The sequence below is a fragment of the Syngnathoides biaculeatus genome, chromosome 19 (genome assembly GCF_019802595.1).
Source record: "Syngnathoides biaculeatus isolate LvHL_M chromosome 19, ASM1980259v1, whole genome shotgun sequence".
Classification (NCBI taxonomy): Eukaryota; Metazoa; Chordata; class Actinopteri; order Syngnathiformes; family Syngnathidae; genus Syngnathoides; species Syngnathoides biaculeatus.
Window position 1 is genome coordinate 7,337,377 of NC_084658.1, and position 26,201 is coordinate 7,363,577.

General features: G+C 42.4%; 3 protein-coding genes across 7 annotated transcripts; 2 read left to right on the top strand and 1 right to left on the bottom strand.

Moving 5' to 3' along the window:
* Positions 1 to 334: 334 nt before the first annotated feature.
* Positions 335 to 6,092, bottom strand: fam168b (family with sequence similarity 168 member B). 3 transcript variants are annotated; one of them, XM_061805641.1, is made up of 8 exons: positions 5,934 to 6,092; positions 4,485 to 4,569; positions 4,322 to 4,405; positions 4,107 to 4,249; positions 3,994 to 4,018; positions 3,820 to 3,933; positions 1,684 to 1,814; positions 335 to 1,605 (listed from the first exon to the last, which is right to left on the bottom strand). In XM_061805641.1, exons 2-7 carry the CDS (start codon positions 4,552 to 4,554, stop codon positions 1,696 to 1,698), a joined length of 555 nt encoding a protein of 184 aa, XP_061661625.1. In that variant the 5' UTR covers positions 4,555 to 4,569; positions 5,934 to 6,092; the 3' UTR covers positions 335 to 1,605; positions 1,684 to 1,695. The 3 variants fall into 3 exon arrangements, with proteins under 3 accessions (XP_061661625.1, XP_061661624.1, XP_061661623.1); XM_061805640.1 differs by having other exon boundaries at positions 3,820 to 4,018; positions 4,325 to 4,405; XM_061805639.1 differs by having other exon boundaries at positions 3,820 to 4,018.
* A 450-nt stretch (positions 6,093 to 6,542) lies between these two features.
* fbxo45 (F-box protein 45) lies at positions 6,543 to 10,864 on the top strand. 2 transcript variants are annotated; one of them, XM_061805638.1, is made up of 5 exons: positions 6,543 to 6,814; positions 7,012 to 7,090; positions 7,184 to 7,514; positions 7,895 to 8,251; positions 9,739 to 10,864. In XM_061805638.1, the coding sequence occupies exons 3-5, from the start codon at positions 7,194 to 7,196 to the stop codon at positions 9,922 to 9,924; spliced, it is 864 nt and encodes a 287-aa protein (XP_061661622.1). In that variant the 5' UTR covers positions 6,543 to 6,814; positions 7,012 to 7,090; positions 7,184 to 7,193; the 3' UTR covers positions 9,925 to 10,864. The 2 variants fall into 2 exon arrangements, with proteins under 2 accessions (XP_061661622.1, XP_061661621.1); XM_061805637.1 differs by having other exon boundaries at positions 6,543 to 7,090.
* A 3,901-nt stretch (positions 10,865 to 14,765) lies between these two features.
* On the top strand, positions 14,766 to 21,294 carry nrros (negative regulator of reactive oxygen species). Of its 2 annotated transcripts, none has more exons than XM_061805829.1 (2): positions 14,766 to 14,920; positions 16,858 to 21,294. In XM_061805829.1, exons 1-2 carry the CDS (start codon positions 14,831 to 14,833, stop codon positions 18,787 to 18,789), a joined length of 2,022 nt encoding a protein of 673 aa, XP_061661813.1. In that variant the 5' UTR covers positions 14,766 to 14,830; the 3' UTR covers positions 18,790 to 21,294. The 2 variants fall into 2 exon arrangements, with proteins under 2 accessions (XP_061661813.1, XP_061661812.1); XM_061805828.1 differs by lacking the exon at positions 14,766 to 14,920 and adding an exon at positions 15,646 to 15,754 and having other exon boundaries at positions 16,858 to 21,293.
* The last annotated feature ends 4,907 nt before the right edge of the window (positions 21,295 to 26,201 follow it).

A 26,201-nucleotide genomic window follows, 5' to 3' on the forward strand; every position in this document is an offset into this window, starting at 1 on the left:
CCAATCGGATAAATTAACGATAGAAAAAAACTTCACGCTTCAACTCCCACCTGTGTTCTTTGACCTCCATGACACACAAAATGGCGTAATTGGAAACCTATCCATATTGGTTTTAAAATTTTAGTTTCTGACTAGTTAGATTTTTCCATGTCCTACATTTGACATTACGTAATTACCTGAATTTGACCAGCACTTTCCCCCCCCCCTTTCTCATCCATTTTCCTTTGTTCAATTTCACTATCCTGCATGATTTCTTCTCCCTGAGCTGTCAAACTCAGCGCATTTGACACGAGCATCAACGATACAGCTAACATGCTAAAAACATGTTACAGAATTATGAAAAAAAAAAAAAGCAAGTTTATTCTCATATTCCTTTTTTAATTTTTTCTTTAGAATACAAAACAAGAACCAAAATAACATGTACAAAACAGATTACTCGAACACAAGTGACTGAGGTGACATCTTAAGTAAAGCCAGTATGAGACATTAATTTTGACGAGTCAGCCCGATGCTGACACTGCAAGTACAGTAATGTCAAAAACGGCTTGGAATTACTTAGTGCTCTCCATCAGTAGTGCTATTCACAAATGGAATTTAATAATAACGCTTATTACTTTCACTTTAGTAGTTAGCAGTGGTGTAGCGTTTAAGAACTTTAAGAACAAAATTGAGAGAATGACGTGGATGACAATTTCTTATAGTCTCCGATTTCAGACACACACACACACAACATAGTTCCTGTGCATCCAATGTATTAATGGGCGGCGTGGCTAAAACAGATCAATTCTCCTCCCGCTAACATCACCAAAACCGCCTCGGCCCGAGTTGGAACGGCACTCGGCGCGAGCCTCAAAGTCCCACGCGTTCCCCGGAATGCGCTCACCGTAAAACACAATGCACATATTGCATCACTGAAAGAAAGAAGATCAAAGGAACGAGGTCACCTTCATCGAACACAAAGCTGTGAAAACAGAACAGGTGGTCCTGCACATAACGGTGCAGCTTAGCAGTTATTATTATTTATTTTATTTTTTTTGCAAGAACACTTCTCTTCTTGTTTCACATTTAAGATGGGGTGACTGGCAAGTCAGCGTTGGAGATTTATTACTTTTTACCGTCCTTTGGATGTGTTCCTTTTCAAGGAGTTTGCATCTGTCACGGCAGATCGATTGCGCTAGCGTTACTTGACATATCAACATAGAGAACATGCACTCGACGTCGGACGCGTCTCCGAAATAGGCGGGTGGGGGACAAACTACTCCATACTCCAATTTGACCACAAGCTAGTTAAAACTGTAAGATTCTGCATGACAGCCCGCATGAACATTTGCATGGAAGTTTGGGCCGGTTGGATGCGAGATATGCAGCAGGCTTGTAGGGGTGCGGCGTGGAATGAAGCCTAATTCCATTAAGACGCGAGGATAGACGGCCTCCATCCCTCTCCCTATCCTAATGGACCTACATGGATTCAGATTCACATTATACTGGAAGAAGACAAACTGGTTGCAGATGCCGGCAGAGTCGCTCCACCGCCGCTAGCAAAAATAATAAAAAAAAAAAAAAAAAACACTGGAGTGGAGTGTGAATGCATATCATACACCTCACCTGCGGTACAAAAGTAGGAAAAAAAAAACATTTGACATTTGTCAGCACGAAGTGGGCGTGCCTAGGCGTCATACTCACTCTGGTTGGACTTCACCACTGCGGGGGCACGTAGCTGTAGCTGTGCGTGCCAGCGGGGCGATATGTGGGCACAGTGACGGGGTGCGGGGCGAGAGCGGCGGGCGCTGGTGAGGGAGTTGACAGCAGAGTTCCTGGCGTGCAAGAGAGACGATGTTACCGGTCGTTTAGGGGTATAATAAACCGTGACAACAGCAAAAATAAAACACAAAAGATGGAATATCTCCGTCTCTAATTTCTGATATTTTCTTACCTTGGGGTCTAGAAACTATTTACTTTAATTTCCGGGCTATCGAGCGCAACTGGTTATAAGCCTCACCAAGTACATTTGGAAAGGAAATACGATTTGGTACGTACATGAGCCATCCCTGTGTAAAAGCCGCAAGTGCCCACATTGAAACACAAGCTCTTTACAAAGAAAGATGGTAAAAAGAAAGCGTTTTCAAAGTTTTAATACCTTAGCTTAGCTGAACATAGCAACAACACAGTAGCACGAACCAGGCTGGTAAAAAAATAAAATAAAAAATGGCCATGCCAGCTACACAGTAGCAACATGGTAGCACAGCACTAACAGGGCCGGTAAAAAAAAAAAAACCCTAAACCTGAATCCTAAATCACTGAGACGCGGCAGTAACACAGCAGCAGCCGCCAAGCACGGCGCTAAATGCGCTTTCCACTAGCGACACGCTAACCGCTGGCGACACACACGTACACAAAAAGCAAGAAATCCGTGTTAACGCACACACCCGTTGAGTTTGAGAGTGACACGCAGACAATATGGGGGAATGAAAGGGGGATGGGGCTAACAGGGCTGTTAAAAAAACAAAAACAAAAAAAAACATACCGGCAAAAGTCACTTCCTGGGCAAATATATTCCACCGGTCTCACTCTTACCTTTTCCCCTCAGGTGCTCCCTTGCGGAAGTTAGGAAAAATGCACGGTAAGCTATTGCGATCTTAGATGAGTCTTACCTGAGCTGAGCCATAATAATTATTACCGTAATTTCCGGCCCATTCACCGTGACTTTTTTCTCCACAAGTTTTCAACCCTGCGGTTTATGCGGTGATGCGGCTAATTTGTGCATTTTTTTTTAACTTCCGCAAGGGGGCACTCGAGCGGAAAAGGCAAGAGTGAGACCGAATATATGTGCCGAGGAAGGGACTTTTGCCGGTCCGGCACTGTTAGCACTGCGCTAGAATGTTACTCCCGTGTGTCAGTGATTTTACCAATATGTTGTTTTTTTTTTTTTTAACCCGGTGTGATGGTCTGAGAGCTCCCCTTTGCTGAAAAGTCTCCTTGTGATGAATGTGCATGCATGTATTCTAATACGCATTCGGATTTTGTTACGTGTGAATTTAGACTAAGGTCCCCTTTGTTCAAACCAGCAAAATGTGACAAGGCAGTTGTATTGCGTTTCCGACAATTTAATCGCACACACATCAACACAACACAAACAGGATAAAATAGCTCACACCAAAGGAGTACTCCAGAGGTAACCTCTTTCGGCCAGTCTGAAACATCCCCATCCATGCTTCCACATGTGCCATTCGAAAACTTGTCGCGGAGTGTTCACGTTTGCTAGGGACGTCTCAGGAAGACGAACAGAGCAAATGTACATATATGTCTATATCCTGTTATCAACTTTTGTTTTAAGTTTATGTTAGCTCCCTCTATGTAGAAGAAGGGGAACTATGAGACCGGGGGGTTTCCCAGTAAGCGTCTGCTACGTACCCAGCGTTCCCCTGTTAGTAACACGTGCGCATTCATCACAAGGAGACTTTTCAGCACAGGGGAGCACTCAGACCGTCACACCAGCCCTGTTAGTGCAGCGGTGCTAGCGTCAGCGCGGTGGCGCTAGTGTTAGCGTTAGCACGTTTAGCGGCACTAGTTTTAGCATGGCAGCACTAGCGTTATCGTTAGTGTTAATGCGGCGGCGCTACCATTAAACTCCCTGTGTACCGTCTTACTTTGTAAATATCTTCTGTTTCAATATCGGTTTCAATGTGGGCACTTGCGACTTTTACACGGCTGCTGCCTACGTATGTACCAAATGGTATTTCCTTTACAAATGTACTGGGTGAGGCTTAAGACCAGGTCCGCTCTGTAGGCTGAGAATTACGGTACATCAATGGTACCCACCAGCTGACATGGCCATAGTGGTACCGGCTACCATCCCCATGGCAACGCCATTGTTGCGGGGAGGAGGGATGGACGGGGCATACATGGCCGCGGGCATCCCGTTGGGCTGGACAACTGTTGTGTGATGGATCACGTGAGGCGGCGCCGCGTACAGCGGCTGCGTGAAGTAAGTACCTTGCTGTTGTGACGGTATCAGCGCCTACGTCACACCAAGCGGTACATCGTACTGTATTAGACGGGATATTTGTGTTTTATAAACTACCAAATGCCACAAAAGTTGTACATACCTGTGCATAAGGGTTATGTTGGGGGTAGGTGCTCCTTACTGGGTATACAGCAGCTTGGTAGGGGTTAGGGGAGGATGAGTACGGCGGGACGGTCCCGGTGTTTGGGGAACAGGACATTTTGAATGGAGCCCCGGGGGCGTAACCTGGATTACAGGAGAGAAAAAAAATGAAATGCAGTCAAACATTTACCATAGACAAGGCTAGATTGATTTTACCACTTGAGAAGGCTGGATTTGCTCCTTGGTAGACATTAGGAGTGTATGCCGGGGCGGCTGTTGCGTAGCCAACAGGGAAGCCAGCTATTATGACAACAAATTAAGAAATACATTTAATGTTTGCATTATACCATGACTTTGTACGCTTGATGCGAAAACCTACCTGGATAGCCTAGACCCTTGGAATTGGTGAAGGGGACCCCTGTTGGTGCAGGGCTGTACACTGGATTCATTATGGCCACCAAATCCTGCAATTAAAAAAAAAAAAAGTACATAGCGTGTACAATTTTCAGATTCCATCTTCTTTCACTTGAAGTGCATGAAAAATGTCCACACACACCTGCGCAAATGACAGGATTTATGATAAGTGATGAGAATGAAACATGTACTACTTAATTGGAAAAACATTTTAGAAAGTGGGCGGCACGGTGGGTCAGCTGGTAAAGCAGTTCTGAGGTCCCAGGTTCAATCCCGGGGCCGCCTGTGCGGAGTTTGCATGTTCTCCCCGTGCCTGCGTGGGTTTTCTCCGGGCACTCCGGTTTCCTACCACATCCCAAAAACATGCGACATTAATAGGACACTCTAAATTGCCCCTGGGTGTGATTGAGAGTGCGGCTGTTTGTCTCTCTGTGCCCTGCGAATGGCTGGCCACCAGGTCAGGGTGTACCCCGCCTCCTCCCCGTTGATAGCTGGGATAGGGTCCAGCACTCCCTGCAACCCTTGTGAGGGTAAGCGGCAAAGAAAATTGTCAATGGATTTTAGAAAGTAAAAATAAACAACCGAGATAATGGGGGTTGCACAAGCTGTAACCAGAATGGACCAATCCCATTCAAGACCAGATGCACCCTCTATCGACGGTCACGGCGCATTGCAATCGAGTTTGAGGAGATGACGGGCATCCGAAGCTCCAAATAACCACACACTCGTTACGCACTTGTGCAAATCAAAATTCACGCTCTCAGATAACAACGAGGCACAATGCGACGTTGTTCGTCAAATATCAAACGTTTTTTTTTTCTCACTAAACACTCGTTTGTACACAGCAGTTTAGGTATAAACAAAGTGAAAAGAGGGAACGCGATTAAAATGATTTAAAAAGTTGACGATAAGATGAACATTTTACTTTAAAGATGATTAGAAAAGAGATTCTGTGTATGTTATCAGGGTTATTGGAAGCGATTTCGGCCGCGCTCGGCGCCGAACTGAAGATGCTGTGGAGGAATGTGGGCAAGGTGCGCGAAGGTGAACCGAGCGACGCTTTTGTTATCGTGAGCTAGCTTGGACAAAAACTAGCAGCTCAACCTGCACGATGCCGCATGCGCTGTGCGCTCACAACCTCCTGCGGTCGTATTGTGATACTTTGCTGGTGGTCGGCATGCAAATCACCTGCCTGACCGCACGCGAAAAGGAAAGAAATAAGGAAGAGGGGAGGGGAAAAAAAAAACCTCTGGAGGGACGGAGTAAGTGCACAGCAGCCAGGAGGAGGAGGAGGCAAGCTTACCGCCAGGCCGCAGCCAGCCGGACAGCTGTGTTCTGTACCGCTGCTTGTCCCAGCAACGGCGGACAACGCGCTACGCCGAGCAAAATAGCACAAAGTACCGCAATAACTTACTGGTAGATGTTATTGGCGTGTGCGAATGAGGATTCTTTCGACACCCGATGGCAACTCAAATGAAGCTGGCTGCTGTTTTGCTCCCAGATGCTGAACTCTTTGGAGTGCGACGCGTCACTTCCGCAGAGTGCCGCGTGATCAGGGGCCCAAACGGATTGGGAGTTATTCAATTATTGATATGTTTTATTATGCATCGGGGTCGTAAAATAAATCACGAAACGCAACATCGAAAACTGTCGGGAAAAACGTATACAATTTGCTTTTGTATATCTATTTATTTGTCGAATCCTTTGTAAAAAAAAAAATTGGGATTTGTTAAAGTAATTATACCGACATAAGACAATTATGCAACATATCTAAATTTTCAGGGAATTATTTTATACAAAATATCGTATACATATCAAATTATACATGACAACATTATAACTGTTTTCAATTATAATTGTATTTATGTTTTCGGTCCCTTAGCTTGATACCAGTTTGTCCTTTTGAAAAATAAAATAAAATAAAACAAAAAAGTGTAACAAGATTGCAACACTTCAACCTTCTGCAACAAATGGCTCGGATATGAATCGGTAAATTTGCCACGCCCCCTTTCAGCGTCGCCAAAGTGCCAAGGGCAAAGATGTATATTGTATGCGTGGACGGCCATGAAAACCGAAAGAACAAGGATGGCGGCAGGTTCTGCTGTATACGGTTGCACACCACGCCGCACAATAACCTTTCTGTGGTGGCTAGATTGGTATAAATGAGCATGTTGTGACTGAATATTAATGTCTATACATTGCCTTTTTTGGAAATGTCGACCCTCCCAATATGGCCGCCACCGAGCCACGTTTGTTAGCTGTGCTGCTTGACAGCGCTTCGCTGAATGCCTTGGGGTGTGTAATGACGTCAACTCAGGTCCTAGCACGTGATAAAACTGTATTTAACTGTGGCGGTGATTTATCCTTACTTATACACTTGGAATCAATAAATTAAGAGTTTTTAGTACTTAACTTAAAACTAGAATGTTTTGGATCGAATAGATTATTGGGTTATAATACTAGTAGTTATTGTTTTTTTTTTTTCTTCAAAGACCTTTACGCATCGTTTCCCCTCAGTCGTTGAAGTGGGAAGAGTGGGATCCGGACTGTTGTGGTTCCAGCAGCACCAATGTATGTGTCAATTCCTAAAATGTCGACATTAAATTATTAATTGGGGGACGATCTGTGGTGTTAGGTGATAGTTTTTGCTTGTTTGCAAAACAGTGGGACTATTATGTCGGGCGCGGCCGGTGGAGGCTCCTCTTGTCTTGGCGGAGCAGCAGGAGCTAGTAGCAGCTCCGCCGGCCCTCTCTACGCTGCGGCATCCGGGGGAGGAGCAGGGGTAGCCGGGAGGCTACCTGCTCGGGTCCTAGAGCATATTTTCTCCTATTTAGAGCTCGCTGATTTGACACGATGCGCGTTGGTGTGCTGGCACTGGAACAACATTCTGGCCGATGAAAACAGCGAGGTGTGGCGCAGCCTGGGTGCTCGAACATTAAGCGAAGAAGCTCTGCGGTCAGACATTCTGTGCAACCTCCCTTCATACAAGAGCAAGGTGGGTTTTCCCCATTTGGTTCCGAATCTCGACTCCCACATTCCAAATAGATGCATGTGAGTTTCTTGAATTAGAATGTTAAATGGTGGTTGTGCCCTGTGATTGGCTGGCGACCAGCCCACGAGTGACCCCACTTCTCACCCACAGTCAGCTGGGCGAGGCACTCGCTCAACCCTTGAATCAAATGAAGAGAAGTAGTTGTAGTATAGACAGTCGTAGTAGACTGATGGTTGATTAACTTGAATTCTGTCCGGAGAAGAACCACCTGAAGGAGGATTGTGAGGTTCACGTTCCTGACATTTCGGAATTATTTTCACCTCAATGGTTGGGTTACTGTAACTGTAAAATGTTGTAAACGATCAATTCTAATCTGTCTTCAGCTCAAATCCTTCCAACACGCTCTGAGCTCCCATGACTGCAGTCGCAACGTGTACGTGAAGAAGAACGGATTCACCTTGCACCGCAACCCCATCGCCCAGAGCACAGATGGAGCACGGGGCAAGATCGGCTTTTCGGAGGGGCGCCACGCTTGGGAGATCTGGTGGGAAGGCCCTCTGGGCACGGTGGCGGTGATTGGCATCGCCACCAAGCGGGCGTCCATGCAGTGCCAAGGCTACGTGGCCCTTCTGGGCAGCGACGACCAGAGCTGGGGCTGGAACCTGGTCGACAACAACTTACTTCACAACGGGGAGGTGAACGGGAACTTCCCACAGTGTAACAATGCACCTAAATATCAGGTAGGAGCCATTCTGGTGACTTTTACCACTAAATGAAATATATATATTTCTTTTTTTTAAACAATGGAAACTATAATTTTGAATGCCCTTGATTTCATCAACCAAAATTTAGCTAAAATATCTAAAACAGTACAAAATAATTCTAATCAAAGGAGGAATTATATTCCATGTGTGGCATTTGGACACATCAACAAACAAACGGTCGGTGTGATTTGACGGGTGGGCGCGCCATCGCACTCGCAAATCTGCACAGTCGAACAGGGGAAAAAAAAAAAAAAAAAAACACGCGTAAAATTTGTTTTGAATAGAAATGCATAGATATTGGAAGACATTGCTTATTTTGTGTAGTCTTGACCAATGTTCCCTCTAAACTGAGCCCTCCAAGTGAACCACAGCCTGATGTCTTTTTTTTTTTTTTACACTGAGCTACTGCTCAGCCAACTCCTACTTCACCTGACACCCCCCCCCCCTCTTAAAGGGATACTCAATTACAAACAGAACACACACCCGCAACTTTATATCTGCAGGTATGACTGACCACACCTGTACATTTTTCAAATGTAAGTGACTGCATAAATCCACTTGAAGTTTTTTTCTGCCAATAATGCCTGACTGAGTGGGAAAGTTGCCTTAGTTTTAGGTACACAGTAGTTACAAATCCATTTTTAAGGCAGGCTGTTCGAGAAAAGGTAGACAACGTAGGGACCCCAAAACTAACTGATCAACATACAGTGCATATGAGGCGCGGTTGTTGTGTTGAGGTTAGGAGTTATCTTGACTTGATTTCTTGCTTTAGTAAAAAAGATAGTCACCCTAAACACACAAAGTACTTCTGTGTTATTATATTGGGCTTTTCAATAGTATTGATGATTCCTATATTTGTGACGTATTAGTAGTGGTACAAGCGGGACGGTGAATCAGCTGGTAAAGCGTTGGCCTCACAGTTCTGAGGTCCCGGGTTCAATCCCGGCCCCGCCAGTTTGGAGTTTGCTTGTTCTCCCCGTGCCTGTGTGCGTTTCCTCCCACATTCCAGAAACATGCAATATTAATTGGACACACTAAATTGCCCCTAAATGTGATTGTGAGTGCAGCATTTTGTCTCGACGTGCCCTGCGATTGGCTGGCAACCAGTTCAGGGTGTGCCCCGCCTGCTGCCTGTTGACACCTGGGATAGGCTCCAGCACTCCCAACAACCCTCGTTAGAATAAGCGGCGAAGAAAATGAATGGATGGATGGATAGTAGTGGTACAAAATGGATTAGGTCCCCACTGAAGGCCGAGGTCCTGATACTAAATATTCTGTCTGCCACTACCTTGAGCAGTCCTCTCACTTTACTCTGAAATCTCCAAAGCTGTTATGTAGCCATCTCAGCCTATTCAAGGTTAATAATTAGACATAGGTTGCGTATATATAATTTTTTAACAATCAATATAGTGATTGAAATCTTTCACATCAAAATGTTGCCTATTTTTGTATTTTTCCTGCAGATTGGAGAGAGAATAAGAGTGATTCTCGACATGGATGACAAGACATTAGCCTTCGAGAGGGGCTTTGAGTTTCTGGGAGTCGCGTTTCGGGGACTGCCCAAAGCCTGCCTGTTTCCTGCAGTGTCCGCCGTGTACGGCAACACTGAGGTCACGATGGTGTACTTGGGGAAGCCGCTGGATGGCTAGGAGCCGCACAAACTAAAGCTCATGGAGGCCGAACTCTCCCGTTTCTCCGAAGCAGCCATTCGCGCTCATCCCAAGGACTATTGATATTTCGCCCACATCCCAACATGAACCCTGAGTCAGATTTTTGAACTGTGAAAAGGACTGCTTATTTATGTGTCAGTATGGGAGCTATGACCTTTACAAGTTAGATACCAGATACATGTAGGACTTCAAAATATGTAAACTTTTCATGAACATGAACCACAAATTTGACTTCTGCCTGAAGGTCCATCTTAAACTATTGTAGACTACAGCAAACACTAAAAAAAAAAAAAAAAAAAAAAACTTTTTACACAATAAAGCTAATCAGGAGTTAAATAAACAGCTCACTCTGGAATAATCTATTATAACCCTTATTATGATTTGCATGCCACATCAACATAAACTGACTCAGTCGTTGTCATGTATGGAAATTGGCGTACGGGCCGCTGTAATCGGTCGTTTTTAAGACCACACATTCAATCATGGTGGAAAATGTCATGTCCGTGAGTCCTTTTAAATGTGCTACTATAGTGTGACACTATACTATTTATTTCTCTGTTTTATCTTTGGTACTATTACTGTATGGTTTAAAAGCTGGAGAATAAAGTTATGACATCGTGCCACTCTGGATGGCTTTTTAATCAATGGTCTCTTTGTAGATCTACATCATTCCTGATATTGTCATTCTCTGTCACTCTGTGTCGATCAGTGTCTCTAACCTTGATATTGTCCCTTACATTTTTTTCCTCTCAAACTCCCCTAATAGTATCTGCTCATTTTAAGGAATTGATATACATATCTCCTGATTTCTCATTTCATAGTTCCACAAGAGGTCAGTGCAGCAACTGTCTTGTCCATTCTTTCCACGCAAGCTAGACCTCTCTAAATAAATATTCAACACACTCCCAGAGTTGGTAAAAGTACTCACATTTTGTAATTAAACAGATATACTGATACTTGTGTGTACTATGTGTAAAAAATACTGGAAGTATAATAAAATTAAAGAGAAGTACTGGATGTAACTAAGTAAAACTACAGACTGAAATGTACATAAATACTAAAATATTTTTTAAATATATACAGCATATAAATTCATCTGTACTGTATTGACATGAGCAGTTTTGATTTCTTTTAGGCTGATAATAGACAAGGCGCTTGCCCAAGAAATTCTTCTAATGGATGTATTTAAACACCATGAAACTGCAGAAATGGCCTTTTTTTTTTTCATTTTTTCAAAATGTCCCACATCCCCTTACTGTTGTACTCCACCTCCTCAGTTCTTGAAAATAGAACGCGGATTTACATATCGGGCTGCTCCTCATCACGGCTTTAATCCCTGAAGCTAGGCAAACAATAATTCCTAAGATTCATATTCAGTCAACACACCATTTGACATGCTCTGATTACGGCTGCTACTATAAATAATAACTCACCAACTGCATCTCTTTTTTTCCCTATGCACCTGTCAAACTAATGTAACTTCATGAAAAAAAAAATGTTCAACTTGTAACACACTAAGATAATTCTATGTATAAAAAAATACTGCATTGTCTCTAAAGAGGACATTGGAAAGACAAAATATGTACAGTAGCGGCATGGCAATATGTTATGCAGTTTGGGCAACAGCAACTCTACCAACACACTAGAAACCGGCTGAATAAAAAAATTAACATCGCAAAAAAGGATTATGCAGCAAAACTGGAAAAAGAGATTGATTCTGACGACTCCAAACCAAACTCCCACGTGTTACAATCAACGATCCCCCACCCCCACCCCAGTGGACAACAACAGTAGGCCAGCCGATGACCTGAAACACCTTTACTACCTTTTACTGCAGATTTGAAAAGGACACATTCACACCCCACACGCCCCGCCATCTACCACTTGAACCCCTCAGATTTCTACGTTGACCATCCACGAACGGGACATGAGATGTATTTTCAAACAGCAAAAGATTTAAAAAGCGTCGGGCCCAGACCTTGTGTCCCAATCCTGCCTCAGAGTCTGCGCAGACCAACTTGCTTCAGTCTTTATAAAGATCATAGCAGGTTTCAAGAACTGTGTGAAGGACCGATCTACTTCAAATGCTCCAATATAATCCCACTCCCCAAAAATCAGCAATTTCAGGCCTGATTGACTACAGGCCTGTTGCCTTGAGAACTGTGGTCATGAAATCCTTGTGTTGGACCACCTCGAGACCCCACATGGACCCACTGCAGTTTGCCTATGGAGCAAACAGGTCTGTGGATGATGCAATCAACATGATTCTGCAGTTCATCCTTGAACACCTCAATAGTGTAGGAACCCATGCGAGGATCTTGTTTGTGGACTTCAACTCTGCGTTCAACACCATCATTCCCAAATTCCTCTCCTCCAAGTTTCTCCAGATCAATCTCCTGCCTGCTATCTTCCAGTGGATCCACAACTTCCTAACAGGCAGGACACAGCAGGTGAGGCTGGGGGACACCACCACATCCACACACACCTTCAACACCGGGGCACCTCAAGGTTGTGTCTTCTCCCCGCTGCTCTTCTCACTCTACACAAACGACTCCACTTCAACGCACTTTGCTGTCAAACTCCCGAAGGTCGCAGGTGACGCCACAGTCTCATCAAAGACGGTGAGTCGTCTGCGTATTGGCAGGAAGTGGATAGGCTGAAGCTTTGTTGTGGATAACACAACCCTGAAGCTAAACGCATTAAAGACTGTAGAGATGATGATGACACAATTCAACTGCAACATGCTGCCAATTTTCCACGTTGAGTTTGTTGTCACATTCTGCTGGACCAAGACTATTACACAACTTTTTCTTTTCCTTTAAGCTTGTCCCGTTAGTGTCTCAGAGCGTGTGATCTTTCTCCATCTAAGCCTGTCTCGTGCATCTTCTTTTCTAACACCCACTGTCCTCATGTCCTCCCTCACAACATCTGTCAACTCTCTCTTTGGTCTTCCTCTCGCTCTTTTGCCTGGTAGCTCCATCCTCAGCACCGTTCTACCAATATACTCACTCTCGTGCCTATGGACAAACCATCGAAGTCTGCTCTCTCGAATCTTGTCTCCACAACATCCAACTTTGGCTGTCCCTCTAATGAGCTCATTTCTAATCCTATCCAACCTGCTCATTCCGAGCGAGAACCTCAACATCTTCATTTCTGCCACCTCCGGTTCTGCTTCCTGTTGTTTCTTCAGAGCCACCCTCTCTAATCCGTACATCATGGTCAGCCTCACCACTGTTTTGTAAACTTTGCCCTTCATCCTAGCAGAGACTCTTCTGTCACATAACACACCAGACACCTTTCGCCAGCTGTTCCAACCTGCTTGGACCCTTTTCTTCACTTCCTTACCACACTCACCATTGCTCTGGATTGTTCACCCTCAGTATTTGAAATCGTCCACCCTCGCTATCTCTTCTCCTTGGAGCTTTGCTCTCCCCCCCCTCCACCCTTCTCATTCGTGCACATATATTCTGTTTTACTTCGGCTAATCTTCATTCCTCTCCTTTCCAGTGGGTGCCTCCATCTTTCTAATTGTTCCTCTGCCTGCTCCGTGCTTTCATTGCAGATCACAATATCATCTGCGAACACCATGGTCCAAGGGGATTCCAGTCTAACCTCGTCTGTCAGCCTATCCATTACTACACCAAACAGGAAGGTGCTCAGATCAGATCCCTGATGCAGTCCCACCTCCACCTTATGTACTAATTACTATTCTAATATATATCTTCGCCACACCAGACTTGCGCATGCAGTACCACAGTTCCTCTCTTGGAACTCTGTCAGGGGCTTTCTCCAGGTCTACAAAGACACAATGTAGCTCCTTCTGACATTCTCTGTACTTTTCCTCGAGCATCCTCAAGGCAAATAATGCATCTGTGGTACTCTTTCTACACAACTAGTCTCTTTAAACTCCATACACTCCTTGAAGTCTTGACACCCTTTGCACAATGGTCATTGCACTGAACTATCGCGCTAGTGGGCATTCTAACTGCTCTAAATGTTAGAAGACTCTGTATCCTTTTGTACAAAAAAGATGTTCCTTGTCAATTGACTGTCTTCTGTTGTACTCTTGTATTTCATACTACCGTGGCTCCAACTATTGGAGACAAATTCCTTGTGTGTCATTTGCATACTTAGTCAGTAAAGGTGATTCTGATTCTGACAGGTGCTCAGCTGATATCCATGCATGGGGCGCAGGACCGTTACTAGTGTTTTGGTACCTGGTAACCAAATCCATTAGCCTCTTGGTATCATATGCATCATTAGGTGTTGTTGCCACACTTGTGACCTATGTCCCAGGCAGGAACTTCACTTCCTTATTCCTTGTTCCCTTTTTTTGCTTGTGCGTTGTATATTAGGGATAAATAATTGGAGTGAAAATATGACTGCAGGGACAGTGTATTCAATGACCCCCCCTCCCCAAAAAAAGTGCAGTGAAGATCTCTATTGATTTAGTTTTATTTGAATGCTTTATGGGCTTGAAACTATAGATAAATAAAGTCACATAACCAATAAGTTTTAAAGCAGCAGGCTTCAAACAGAGCAGGAAGGGTGTGTACATTGTCTGTTTCCTCTCCAGTCTGTTGGTAGATCAGAGTAGGCCAAGAGTGTGTCAAGAGTGTCAACAGTGTGTTTTCACATTGTTCTTGTGGTGGCAGCTGCGCTGGCAACCACATTTCTAATATGTGAGATAAAACGCCCTGGCGCTGGTGAGAAGGAAGACGACGACAAGTTGAACACCGCTTGCCTTCCTGTGGCCCCTCCAGTTTGAGAACCTCTCTCTGATTGTAGCTTTGTCCATGTGAGTTGGCTTCCGCTGCGTGCTTCTGTGAATAGTAAAACAGAGACGTCAGTGCTTCTTTCAGAGGACGGCATATGAAGATCGCACATGAGAACGTGCTACAGCGGAGAGAGAAGCAGCGATATGGTGAGGGCAACGGGCATCAGTGGCTTGGGGAATCCACACCAAGCCACCATTGTAAGTTCATGCATTATTATTATGAATTACTGGAAAACTAACATACTGTCCAAGAAAGAAGCTGAATGATTACTTTATTTATTGGAGCAATGCATACTGTTGATCATGTCGATCTAGTTGTGTTATCCTTAGTCATTATTTACATGTTTCTTTTTGTTTTCTGAGAAAATACTGCATCGCTTTGAGACCCACAATGTAAAATTCGTAGAGATTTTAGAGATACAGCTATTCAGTATGCTGTAAAGTACTGCATTAATTTCAGTCCCAGTGAATCTTAGGTTTATAACATATAGAAAAAAAATGCTTAAATTCATTTTGAAATTTAAAAAAACAATATTCACTGTGAGGCTTGTACATTAAATGTGACGAATTTGTGATCAATGGCTTTGACTATAAAAATTAATACTACCAATCACAAAATGACAAATGTTTTACATGGTGCTTTGTAATACAAGAAAAATATTAAAATGAAATTAAATAAGTATACTATAGATTCTCATTTCATTACATTACATTAAATAGATTATATTACTATATTACCAATTATGATATATGGTAGTTTAGCTGCTTTTTACAGGGTGTTATAAAGACAACAATAATAACTGTCGGTTACTACACTAATTATACCAAACAGCATTAAAAAATTGCAAATATGGAAAAAGTCGGGGGAAAATTACCTTTTCATAAAATGCGTCTCTTTTTCACAATCTTCTGAACAGTGAGGATGTTAAAATGTCAGTTGACAGTCCTTCATCCATCCTCTTTTGCTTGTTATCCATGTGGACCATCATCACACCAACCTCAAGTCATCCACAATACAGTCGGTGCATGCTGGTAAGCGCTCACGTTTCATACACTGGACTAAGTTCCATAATATTGTCACCTGGCTGTGAGTCAATTGACTGAAAAACATACAAAAAAATCCATTAAAAATGTTTTGTTTGTTTTAACTTGTGGATGGGATATTTCCTCGCAGTTTGACAAGCTTCTCATGCTAAAAAAAAAGAATAATAAATAAATAAATGGCTCAATATTTTAAACAGCGGTCAGGAAAAAAAAACTGACCAAAAAATTAAACATTGTAAAAGTAGATTTCAATTTGTGAAGACATCGATGGGCCAAAAAAATGTTTGACATCAAAACACAGTTTGTTCCGTTTATCTTTCTTATCTGGTAACGTTCAAGGGCACTCATTTTTTTTGAGAGCAAAGCAATCTTATCAAATAGAGGGGGGAAAAAAAAAAAAAAAAAATTAAAAAAAAAAAAAATCGGAGCGATTGCCATTCTAGTTGGTTTTGTGGATGTGACATGGGTTTGTGATCAACCACTTTGGCTAAAAAAAATAAATCACAAGATGAAAAAATTTTACGTCATACTTTGAAATAGAAAAAAAAAATATACAAATGAAGGTGAAGGGACACAAGATTATGAGTTCTGGACCATTTTATTCATAACTTAGTGAGTCAAAGTCTGTAACAGTATTATCCAGTTATCTTATTCACATCCTGCTTGATTTAGGGGAAAGGTACAGTTATAGAGCGTACTAAAAGTTCTCCCTTTACTTGACAAAATGAAAATATAAAAAGCAGAAGAAAAAAAGCCTTAATAATTCTATCTTAAAAAAATACATGGTCATAATAGATCACAATGCAGCTGACGGCCTTCTCCAATCATCTATGAAAATGTGCATACAGTATCAAACGTTTTATTCTCATTCAATAGCTCAAACAGTACATTATGGACCATATAAAATTACAAAAAGTTCAACAAAAAATTGGTTCAGTTCAACTGTCTTTTTAATACCACCGAAAAACTGAAAAAAAAGGTTACCATTTCATTTAAATTGGAGAACGATTCGAGGTGTTGAAGTCCATGTTTTTTGGTGTATTGTAGCCAATAGCATCCAAACATTTTGTGTTCTCTCTCTTTGTCTACAGACACAAAGAATGACTCTGTGCAACAACAGCAACCTTACATCAGTACCTGTGGGACTACCAGGCACGACTGAGGAGCTTCACCTTAATCACAATCTTATCCAGACACTACAGGACAACTCTCTTCAGTATCCCTCACTCACTAGCCTCAGTTTAGCCTGCAACCACCTGGAGAAATTGCATTCAAACACTTTTCAACACTCCAAATTACTGAAAAATCTTAACTTAGCAAATAACAATCTGAATATTAACTATCTGGAAACCAGCCACGCTTTAAAGACCTTGGCCAAACTTAAATATTTAGATCTGTCAGAGAATAAACTGGATGAAGAAATGGCTGCAGTCCTTCTTCAAAATCTGACAGCCCTAGAATACTTAAATCTTTCAGGGAATCTTTTACGCCGCCTGGACGAGGCCTCATTCAGGGATCTCCACCAGCTCAAAGACCTCGACCTGCAGAGGAATGTCCTGTTTGAGATTGACAACGCTTTCGATAGCACTCCCAGATTACAACGACTCAATTTAGCCTTCAACTATTTACCTTGCCTAACCGACTTTCACATGACCCAGCTGGTGGTCCTGAACGCCAGCCACAATTTCATCGAGTGGTTCATCTCCAGGCAGGATGTCAACGACACATTCCAAATAGAGACACTTGATCTGTCTGATAACAAACTGTTGTTCTTTCCATTCCTACCCAGCGTGAACCGGTTACGTAATCTGTACCTATCGCACAACATTGTGAGTTTTTATGAGCACCTTGCAGACCATGTCACATTCCCCAACTTGACTGCCACTGTCAAATTTTACAACTTGAGGAGGAACATAGACAACATCACGGCTCAGCTGTGGGACGACAATCTTCATGGTGACATCTCCTCAGTGGAGATTTTAGACCTACGAGGAAATCAGTTGCTGTACTTCCCGCAAGGATTCATCCAGAAAATGGCCTCCCTGTCGAAACTCCGAATGTGCACCAATTGTCTAGAAAGCTTGAATCTAATGTCAGAGCATTTTTCAAGTAACTTGTATGAATTGGACGTTAGCAACAACAGACTGAAAGAGATCCGAGCAAATGACGTTACGTTGAGAACGCTTAGCAATTTGACATACCTTAACCTTAGCCTTAATAATCTCGACTGTTTATCATCAGGACTATTTTTTGCCTTGCCAAACCTTAGGTCAGTGGACCTGAGTTACAACAACATGGGACTGTGCCTTCCTGAGGAAGCTGAGGCCAGCGCAGGCATAGCCTGGAACACCACAGTGTCCTTAAGGCAACTTTACCTGAAGGGATGTCACCTTGCAAGAATTCCACCCTTGGCCTTCTCCGGACTGTATCTCACACATTTAGAACTGTCTGATAACCCCGGACTAAGAGGCCAACAATCAATAAAAAGTCTGAGCACAACGCTCCACCACTTAGGTTTGGGAAACACACACGTTGGGGACTTTGACTTCACAAATTTTCAGAATCTGAAGTCTCTGAATATTTCATGCAACTCACTCACACAACTTCCAGCTTCGATCTTGAATCTTGATTTAAAACAACTTGATTTAAGAGACAACAAGCTGTCCACTATTCCCTCACGTCAGGCCAATACATTAGCCTCTAAACTTCACATTGTTTTCCTCACAGGAAATCCGTTCAACTGCTGTCAGACAGACTGGTTTAGGACATTTGAAGCAACAAAGACAATCCATATGGTCGGACAGTTGGAAATGGAATGTACAGATCTTTTCCAAACACACAGCATCTGGCATTCCCAGTCATTTTTATGTCATGAGGAAAATGGAGAATCCATTTTCTGGTACATTCTTCTCTTTCTACCTGTTTGCATTTCTTTTGCGGTGATTTCAACAATTTTATTCCTGAAGCCCAAAGTGATACACAAATCAATCAAAAAGAAATATTTAAAGCCAACGTCCTATTGAAACTTAAAAGCCTCAGCAAACCAAAATAATATGTTGTAAAATGCTGTGAATCTGAGAAATAAACTCAACTTTGTTAAACTGTCATAATCAAAGCACTTGTAGGCATACTGTATTGTGAGTCCAACATCCACAACATCCTGCACATTTTTACAGTGTAAAACCAATTCTTGGAACAAAATGTATACTTTTTATCAGATGGGTTATTTTTAAATTACTTTTTTTATTTCAGGAAGATTAAGGATGAGATCATGAATCATTTTTATGATATTTTTTGCGTCACATCATCAGTGAAATTACCTAATCAGCCCAACTACTCACTTGGAGGCGTATTTGCACATTATCCGGTCATTGCTACGATATCCCGTTATACGCTAACAAGTATTGGCAATAATATGTCATCACTCACACAGAGTATTTTATTTCCCACCAATACTTGCACCGTTAAGAGTGTGGTTCAAAGCCACAGCCTCCTGGTACCTCAATGTAAAATTGCGGCTAAGTCATTTTTGTGTGTGAACATGTGCATGGTGGTGTTCTTCATGTGTGAACAGATGCAGAAGTGGTGTGGTGCAAGCTGTTGCTATAAGCAGCGGAGGAAACAAGAAATTTCCTGTTTTGCTCAAATGTGTAGCAACTGGCCAGTTCTGCAACTCAAAGAGGAGGGTTTCCTTCCTAACGGATGAAGAGCAAATGCAACATCAACACAATATTTTTATGTAAGGAGCACATTTTGCATTCTTGTGCTTGCTCATCTATTCTGGAGATGTGCAGAAAGGAGAGGAGAGGCAGCTATGCATAAAAGTACATAAGACATCTTGTAAGTGTGTATCTATTATTAATGAGTGAAGTCACTGAAAAGCAGGAAGACGGATGATATGTGTAGTTACAGCCGCACAAGAGGCCTAACCAGAAGGTAACCAAAATACCGCTGTGGTGATGGCTCAAGGTCATGGCGGTTGAAGATGTATGAATAGAAACTGGGGAGGAACCTTGTCACAGATAAATCACTTTTTTTAAAATAACATGAACAAATCAATTTAATTCCTTTTTTTGTAGGGTAAACGATTCCGTGAAAAAATTCTGGACGTCATCTTAATCTACCATCTCTTCCTTTATGTAGACAACTTCAAATGAGTGAAATAAACGTGTTTTGTGTTTCCAAGAGCATATAAGATAAAACCACCACAAAATTACATATACAGTGAGGTAAATAAGTATTTGAACACCCTGCTATACTACAAGTTCTCCCACTTAGAAATCATGGAGGGATCTAAAATTTTCATCGTAGGTGCATGTCCACTGTGAGATAATCTAAAAAAATGCAGAAATCACAATGTATGATTTTTTAATTAGTTATTTGTGTGATACAGCTGCAAATAAGTATTTAGTCTATCAGCTAGAAATCTGACCCTCAAAGACCTGTTAGTCTGCCATTAAAAGTCCACCTCAATTCCAATTGTATTATCCTGAATCTGATGCACCTGTGTGAGGTCGTTAGCTGCATAAAGACACCTGTCCTCCCCATACAATCAGTAAGACTCAAACTTGCAACATGGCCAAAACCAAAGAGCTGTCCAAAGACAACAGAGACGCAATGGTACAACTCCACACGGCTGGAAAGGGATACGGAGAAATTGCCAAGCAGCTTGGTGAAAAAAGGTCCACTGTTGGAGCAATCGTTAGAAAATGGAAGAAGCTAAACATGACTGTCAATCTCAATGGGAGTGGGGCCCCATACAAGATATCACCTCGTGGGGTCTTAATGATCCTTACAAAGGTGAGGAATTAGCCCAGGACTACACAACAGGACTTGGTCAATAACCTGAAAAGAACTGGGATCGCTGTTTCCAAGGTGACTGTTGGTAATACACTAAGATGTCACGGTTTGAAATCATGTATGGCACGGAAGGTTCCCCTGCTTAAACCAGCACATGTCAAGACCCGTCTTAAGTTTGCCAATGACCATTTGGATGATACAGAGCAGTCATGGAAGAAAGTTTTGTGGTCGGATGACACCAAAATGGAACTTGGTCATAATTCCACTAACCGTGTTTGGAGGAAAACAAATGAGTTCCATCCCAAGAACACTATCCCTACTGTGAAGCATGGGGGTGGTAGCATCATAATCAGAGCATTGAAGATGGGTCGTGGCTGGGGCTTTCAACATGACACTGAGCCGAAGCACACAGCCAGGAAAACCAAGGAGTGGCTCCGTAAGAAGCATATCAAGGTTCTGGGATGGCCTCGCCAGTCTCCCGACCTAAACCCAATAGAAAATATTTGGAGGGAGCCGAAACTCCGTGTTTCTCAGCGACAGCCCAGAAACCTGCCCGATCTAGAGAAGATCTGTGTGGAGGAGTGGGCCAAAATCCCTCGTGCAGTGTGTATAAACCTGGCAAACAACTACAGGAAAGGTTTGACATCTGTAATTGCAAACAAACGCTCCTGTACCAAATATCAACATGGTTTTTCTCAGATGTTCAAATACTTATTTGCATCTGTATCACACAAATAAATCGTTAAAAAAAAAAAAAATCATACATTGTGATTTCTGGATTTTTCTTTTTAGGTTCTCTCTCTCACAGTGGACATGCACCTACACTGAAAATGTCAGACCCCTCCATGATTTATAAGTAGGAGAATTTGCAGGATAGCAGAGTGTTCAAATACTTATTTTCTTCACTTTAGCTGCACATAATTATCCAACCGTTAATTTTCTATATTGTTTGTCTTGATTGAGGTCAAGGCTGAGCTGGAGTCTATCCCAAACAAACAACAATTTGCAATCGCATTAACTGTGCTAACCAACCACTCAGCTTCCATGACGCTAGTGCCACTTGATGGCATTTACTTTATATTGTTTTACTGAATATACTACCTCCAGTTCTGGTGCAGTTCTTTAACACAGTGGAAAAAAAGTGTCATCAGAAGTAAGCATTATCATTCAATTTTTTTTAGAAAATTGATTATTTTTAGAATTTAGTCAAGCATTTTAGATTTAGATTCTGAAACCTTTTTGAATCCCCATGGGAAATTAAGGGAGTACAGAGTGGCTTTATTTACATAAATTCTACTACATAAATAAATGAAAAACATACAGGATGTATTTATGTATTTGACGTATACAGCTTTTTTTAACTCCCGCCATGAAAATCCTTAGGAATTTGTCGAGAAGAAGCAGGAAGTGACGTAAAGGACAGTAGCGCCCCCTCATGGACTAGTTTTACCTCCGCGAAGGTAGCTCGTTGTTCCTTCGTGTTAGCCAAAATGCCGGCTCATTGCATTGCTGGACATTGCTTGAACACTCTGGAGAATGGAATGACCCTTCATAAGTTTGAAAGAGACCCTGTTCATTGTAAAAAATGGATTGCACGGGTGCAGAGGATGAGAGCTTTGTGGGTTCCAAATAACAGGTAGGTGTGTATACAGCTCCAAAAAAAAAAAAAAAAAAAAATAGTTTGGGGCGGATCACGTAATCGGTCTCTCTCATAACGTAACAAAAGATCCGCATATGAAATGTGTCGATGTGCGCGGTGCCCACCCAACAATGTCTAACTCAGCCTGCAACATAGCTCGGCTCCACCCCTTCCTCATATAGCACGGCGGGCCGAAACTCAGCCACACCGGCTGAGGCGCCGCGCTCGGCGGTCACATCTTCCGCGAAGGCTACGCGTCGGGCGACGGGGGCGGCTCTGAAGAACCCAGCCGATAATGAGTTACTCAGTCGCGTGCGAGCATGAAGCGCGCCTGCTCGACTGTGAACACACAGCGGCACTGCTCGGCTCCGTCATAAGCCACTCGCGGCTCATCGCAGCCGCGGAAGTGGATCGGACGGGATGCGGTTTGGCCGTGATGGCATATTACCTGAATATGGCTCGAAACAATAGTGTAATATTGCCCTGAGGGCTCGAAACAATAGTGTAATATTGCCGCGGTAACTACACTTGGTTGTGTGGTGTTGTCCTTTTCGAAAAGAGCTTCCATGTCAGAAGCGGCGTTGGAAAAATCCAAATATCTCTGTTGTTTGGCTTCCATATTAGTAGGAACTGCGCGTTTTCAACGGCGGAAGTGACGATGACGTCAAGGACAGATGACGCGACTAATATGGCGACCACTTGGATGTCGAGGGACACTCAATTGCGCAACTTTGTGCATGCATGACGCACTCTCCGCTCACGTTTTTTTTTTTCTTATAGACATTGAAGTGAATACCGTTATATGTATTTTTCATTACAATATCTATTTTAGAATGTTTATACGGATGTCACCCGCACTTTAAATATTTTCCCTGTGCTTGTGTGGATTTTCTCCCACCACCCCGGTTTCCATATTCCAAAAACATGCATGTTAGTTTCATCAAACAGACTATAAAATTGTCCGAATGTGACTGTGAATGCTGAGCATTTATCTGACAAATTGTGATTAGTATCAGGACTGATAATCAATTGGTTTCAAATACAGTGTTTCTAAATAGGAAAAGATGCACATGTGAGTGAAGAAAATTCATTTTCAGAAGCAAAATGATTTGGAGTAGTTTCTGGTCATGTCAAATTGTTAGTTCCTGCAAGTACCACTCCCAGCAGGTAGATGCTATCAAAAATAAAGATATTAATAAAATACATTACCAAATAAAAAAATTAAATATATAGAAATGATAAAATAAAAAATATATACATTAAACAAAAAATAAATTTAAAAGTAGTTAGCTATAATAGGATTTTCCCTCGTTAACTTATTCAATTGGTTTGATGTAGTCGTTAAAGACTTTTCCATACAAATACACGGTCAATTAAATGGAAGTTTGCGTTTTGGATGACTCTGTTCAACTGGTAAAGACTGGTAATCACCACTCAGATTTCTCAACAATATGAGAAATACAACACATGCGTTTTGTGAAATTCAAAAATACCTTATAGAAAGAGGAAGTGCCTGATGTGAACTTGCTGAACATGCATTAGTATAATGCAGGATTGTGTCAACCATGGAATGTTCCATTTATGCATTTTTTTCATTGTTTTTCATTTTCAAACAAATATGAAAGGTGGAGGTTTTAATATTTATTGTGGACTATTTCTTGTGCATTTAACACTGCAGTCTGCAATTAATACATTGGACTGAAGTATGGTAATAGAACCTAAGGATTTTTGTTCTGCCTGTAGTGGAAGGCAGTATTTTCTCTGGTTAGATTTTCTCTTTGGCCGATAATAAAATATAATTTAAACTAACCCAAACAGATGTTTAGTTTCAACATTGATATGTAAAAAAATAAAAAATATATATATATCACATATTACATCACATTAGATTGTGCATCAGGCCATGAGGACGGTTGGTGTTTGTATTTTTCCTCTTAACGAGTGGTGGTGGTAATTGTACTGCTATTTACAAATGCAAATAAAGTTGTCTAAATGGTCAGGTGGTGCTAAGTCACCACACACTTAATATTCTCTTGCTAAATAGAGTATGACCTGTGATGACCACACACACGCTAACGCACAACCTTGTGCTATGTGGTGACTGAATTTGACTGTAAAACAACAATCTTACAGCCTCATTGTGTTTGGCCACAACAGCAGTACAATAACGTGCAAGTGTGTGTTATTTCTATTCCCTTTTTGGAAAATCTGCCTGCTATGAAACAGGTCTTGCAAAAAGTAGGTCAGTATTTTGAATGATTTTCTGGGCCCTCTCTGTGTTTTTGTACTCACAGACGTGGGCAGGGATGCATAAAGCTTCAGTGGGAGTCGTGGGAGGCATGCATTAGGATGCTGAAACCTAAGAGAACACAAAATGTCTCACATCTCATATCCTCACACGTCTTCTCTTCTGAACACACACTTCAGAGAGAATTGAAAAAAAATGAATCAATGTTTTCTTTAAGTCTAGGAGACAAAAATACCACCGACATAACAAATGCTACATTTCACTCATTTAACAGTTATGTTGGCTGAATTACAAAAGATAACTAAGTGTTCCTTCTTAATATTAGCTCATTGCTATGGGAGCATGTTAATGCAGCCCAATGGGGGCACAAACCAGTGCAATCTGTAGGCCGGTCCCAAGCCGGATAAATGCAGAGGGTTGCGTCAGGAAGGGCATCCGGCGTAAAAACTGTGCCAAACAAATATGAGCGTTCATCTAAAGAATCCCATACCGGATCGGTCGTGGCCCGGGTTAACAACGCCCGCCCCCGGCACTGCTAACCTGCAGGGCGTCGGTGGAAATTCAGCTACTGTGGGTCGAAGACAAAGAAGAGGAGGAAACCGGATCCAGCGTCAGAAGAAAAAGAGGAATGCACAGAGCCTACAACTGAGTGTAGGGACTTTGAATGTTGGGACTATGACAGGAAAAGCTCAGGAGTTGGTTGACATGATGATTAGGAGAAAGGTTGATATTCTGTGCATCCAAGAGAGCAGGTGGAAAGGTAGTAAGGCTAGAAGTTTGGGAGCAGGGTTTAAATTATTCTACCACGGAGTAGATGGGAAGAGAAATGGAGTAGGGGTTATTTTAAAGGAAGAGCTGGCTAAGAATGTCTTGGAGGTGAAAAGAGTATCAGATCGAGTGATGAGACTAAAATTTGAAATTGAGGGTGTTATGTATAATGTGGTTAGCGGCTATGCACCACAGGTAGGCTGTGACCTAGAGTTGAAAGAGAAATTCTGGAAGGAACTAGATGAAGTAGTTCTGAGCATCCCAGACAGCGAGAGAGTTGTGATTGGTGCAGATTGTAATGGACATATTGGTAAAGGAAACAGGGGCGATGAAGAAGTGATGGGTAAGTACGGCATCCAGGAAAGGAACTTTGAAGGGCAGATGGTGGTGGACTTTGCAAAAAGGATGGAGATGGCTGTAGTGAACATTTATTTCCAAAAGAGGGAGGAACATATAGTGACCTACAAGAGCGGCGGTAGAACCACGCAGGTAGATTATATTTTGTGCAGACGATGTAATCTGAAGGAGGTTACTGACTGTAAAGTAGTGGTAGGGGAGAGAGTAGCTCGACAGCATAGGATGGTAGTATGTAGGATGATTCTGGTGGTGGGTAGGAAGATTAAGAAGACAAAGGTAGAACAGAGAACCATGTGGTGGAAGCTGAGAAAGGAAGAATGTTGTGCGGCCTTCCGGAAAGAGGTGAGACAGGCTCTCGATGGACAACCGAAGCTCCCGGAAGACTGGACGACAACAGCCAAGGTGATCAGAGAGACAGGCAGGAGAGTACTTGGTGTGTCATCTGGTAGGAAAGGGGAGAAGGAGACTTGGTGGTGGAACCCCATAATACAGGGAGTCATACAAGGAAAGAGATTAGCGAAGAAGAAGTGGGATACTGAGAGGACTGAGGAGAGGCGAAAGGAGTACATCGAGATGCGACGTAGGACAAAGGTAGAGGTGGCAAAGGCTAAACAAGAGGCATA

Bases quoted from the DNA above. Each gene is read 5' to 3' on its own strand.
- fam168b (XM_061805639.1), bottom strand. From the start codon at position 4,554: ATGAATCCAGTGTACAGCCCTGCACCAACAGGGGTCCCCTTCACCAAT. The intron at 4,406-4,484 runs GTAGGTTTTCGC...TTGTCATAATAG, and splicing joins CAAGGGTCTAGGCTATCCAG to CTGGCTTCCCTGTTGGCTAC. The intron at 1,815-3,819 runs GTGGGTACCATT...CTTGCACGCCAG, and splicing joins CACTATGGCCATGTCAGCTG to GAACTCTGCTGTCAACTCCC.
- fbxo45 (XM_061805637.1), top strand. From the start codon at position 7,194: ATGTCGGGCGCGGCCGGTGGAGGCTCCTCTTGTCTTGGCGGAGCAGCA. The intron at 7,515-7,894 runs GTGGGTTTTCCC...ATCTGTCTTCAG, and splicing joins TCCCTTCATACAAGAGCAAG to CTCAAATCCTTCCAACACGC. The intron at 8,252-9,738 runs GTAGGAGCCATT...TTTTTCCTGCAG, and splicing joins ACAATGCACCTAAATATCAG to ATTGGAGAGAGAATAAGAGT.
- nrros (XM_061805828.1), top strand. From the start codon at position 15,653: ATGTCAGTTGACAGTCCTTCATCCATCCTCTTTTGCTTGTTATCCATG. The intron at 15,755-16,857 runs GTAAGCGCTCAC...CTTTGTCTACAG, and splicing joins AATACAGTCGGTGCATGCTG to ACACAAAGAATGACTCTGTG.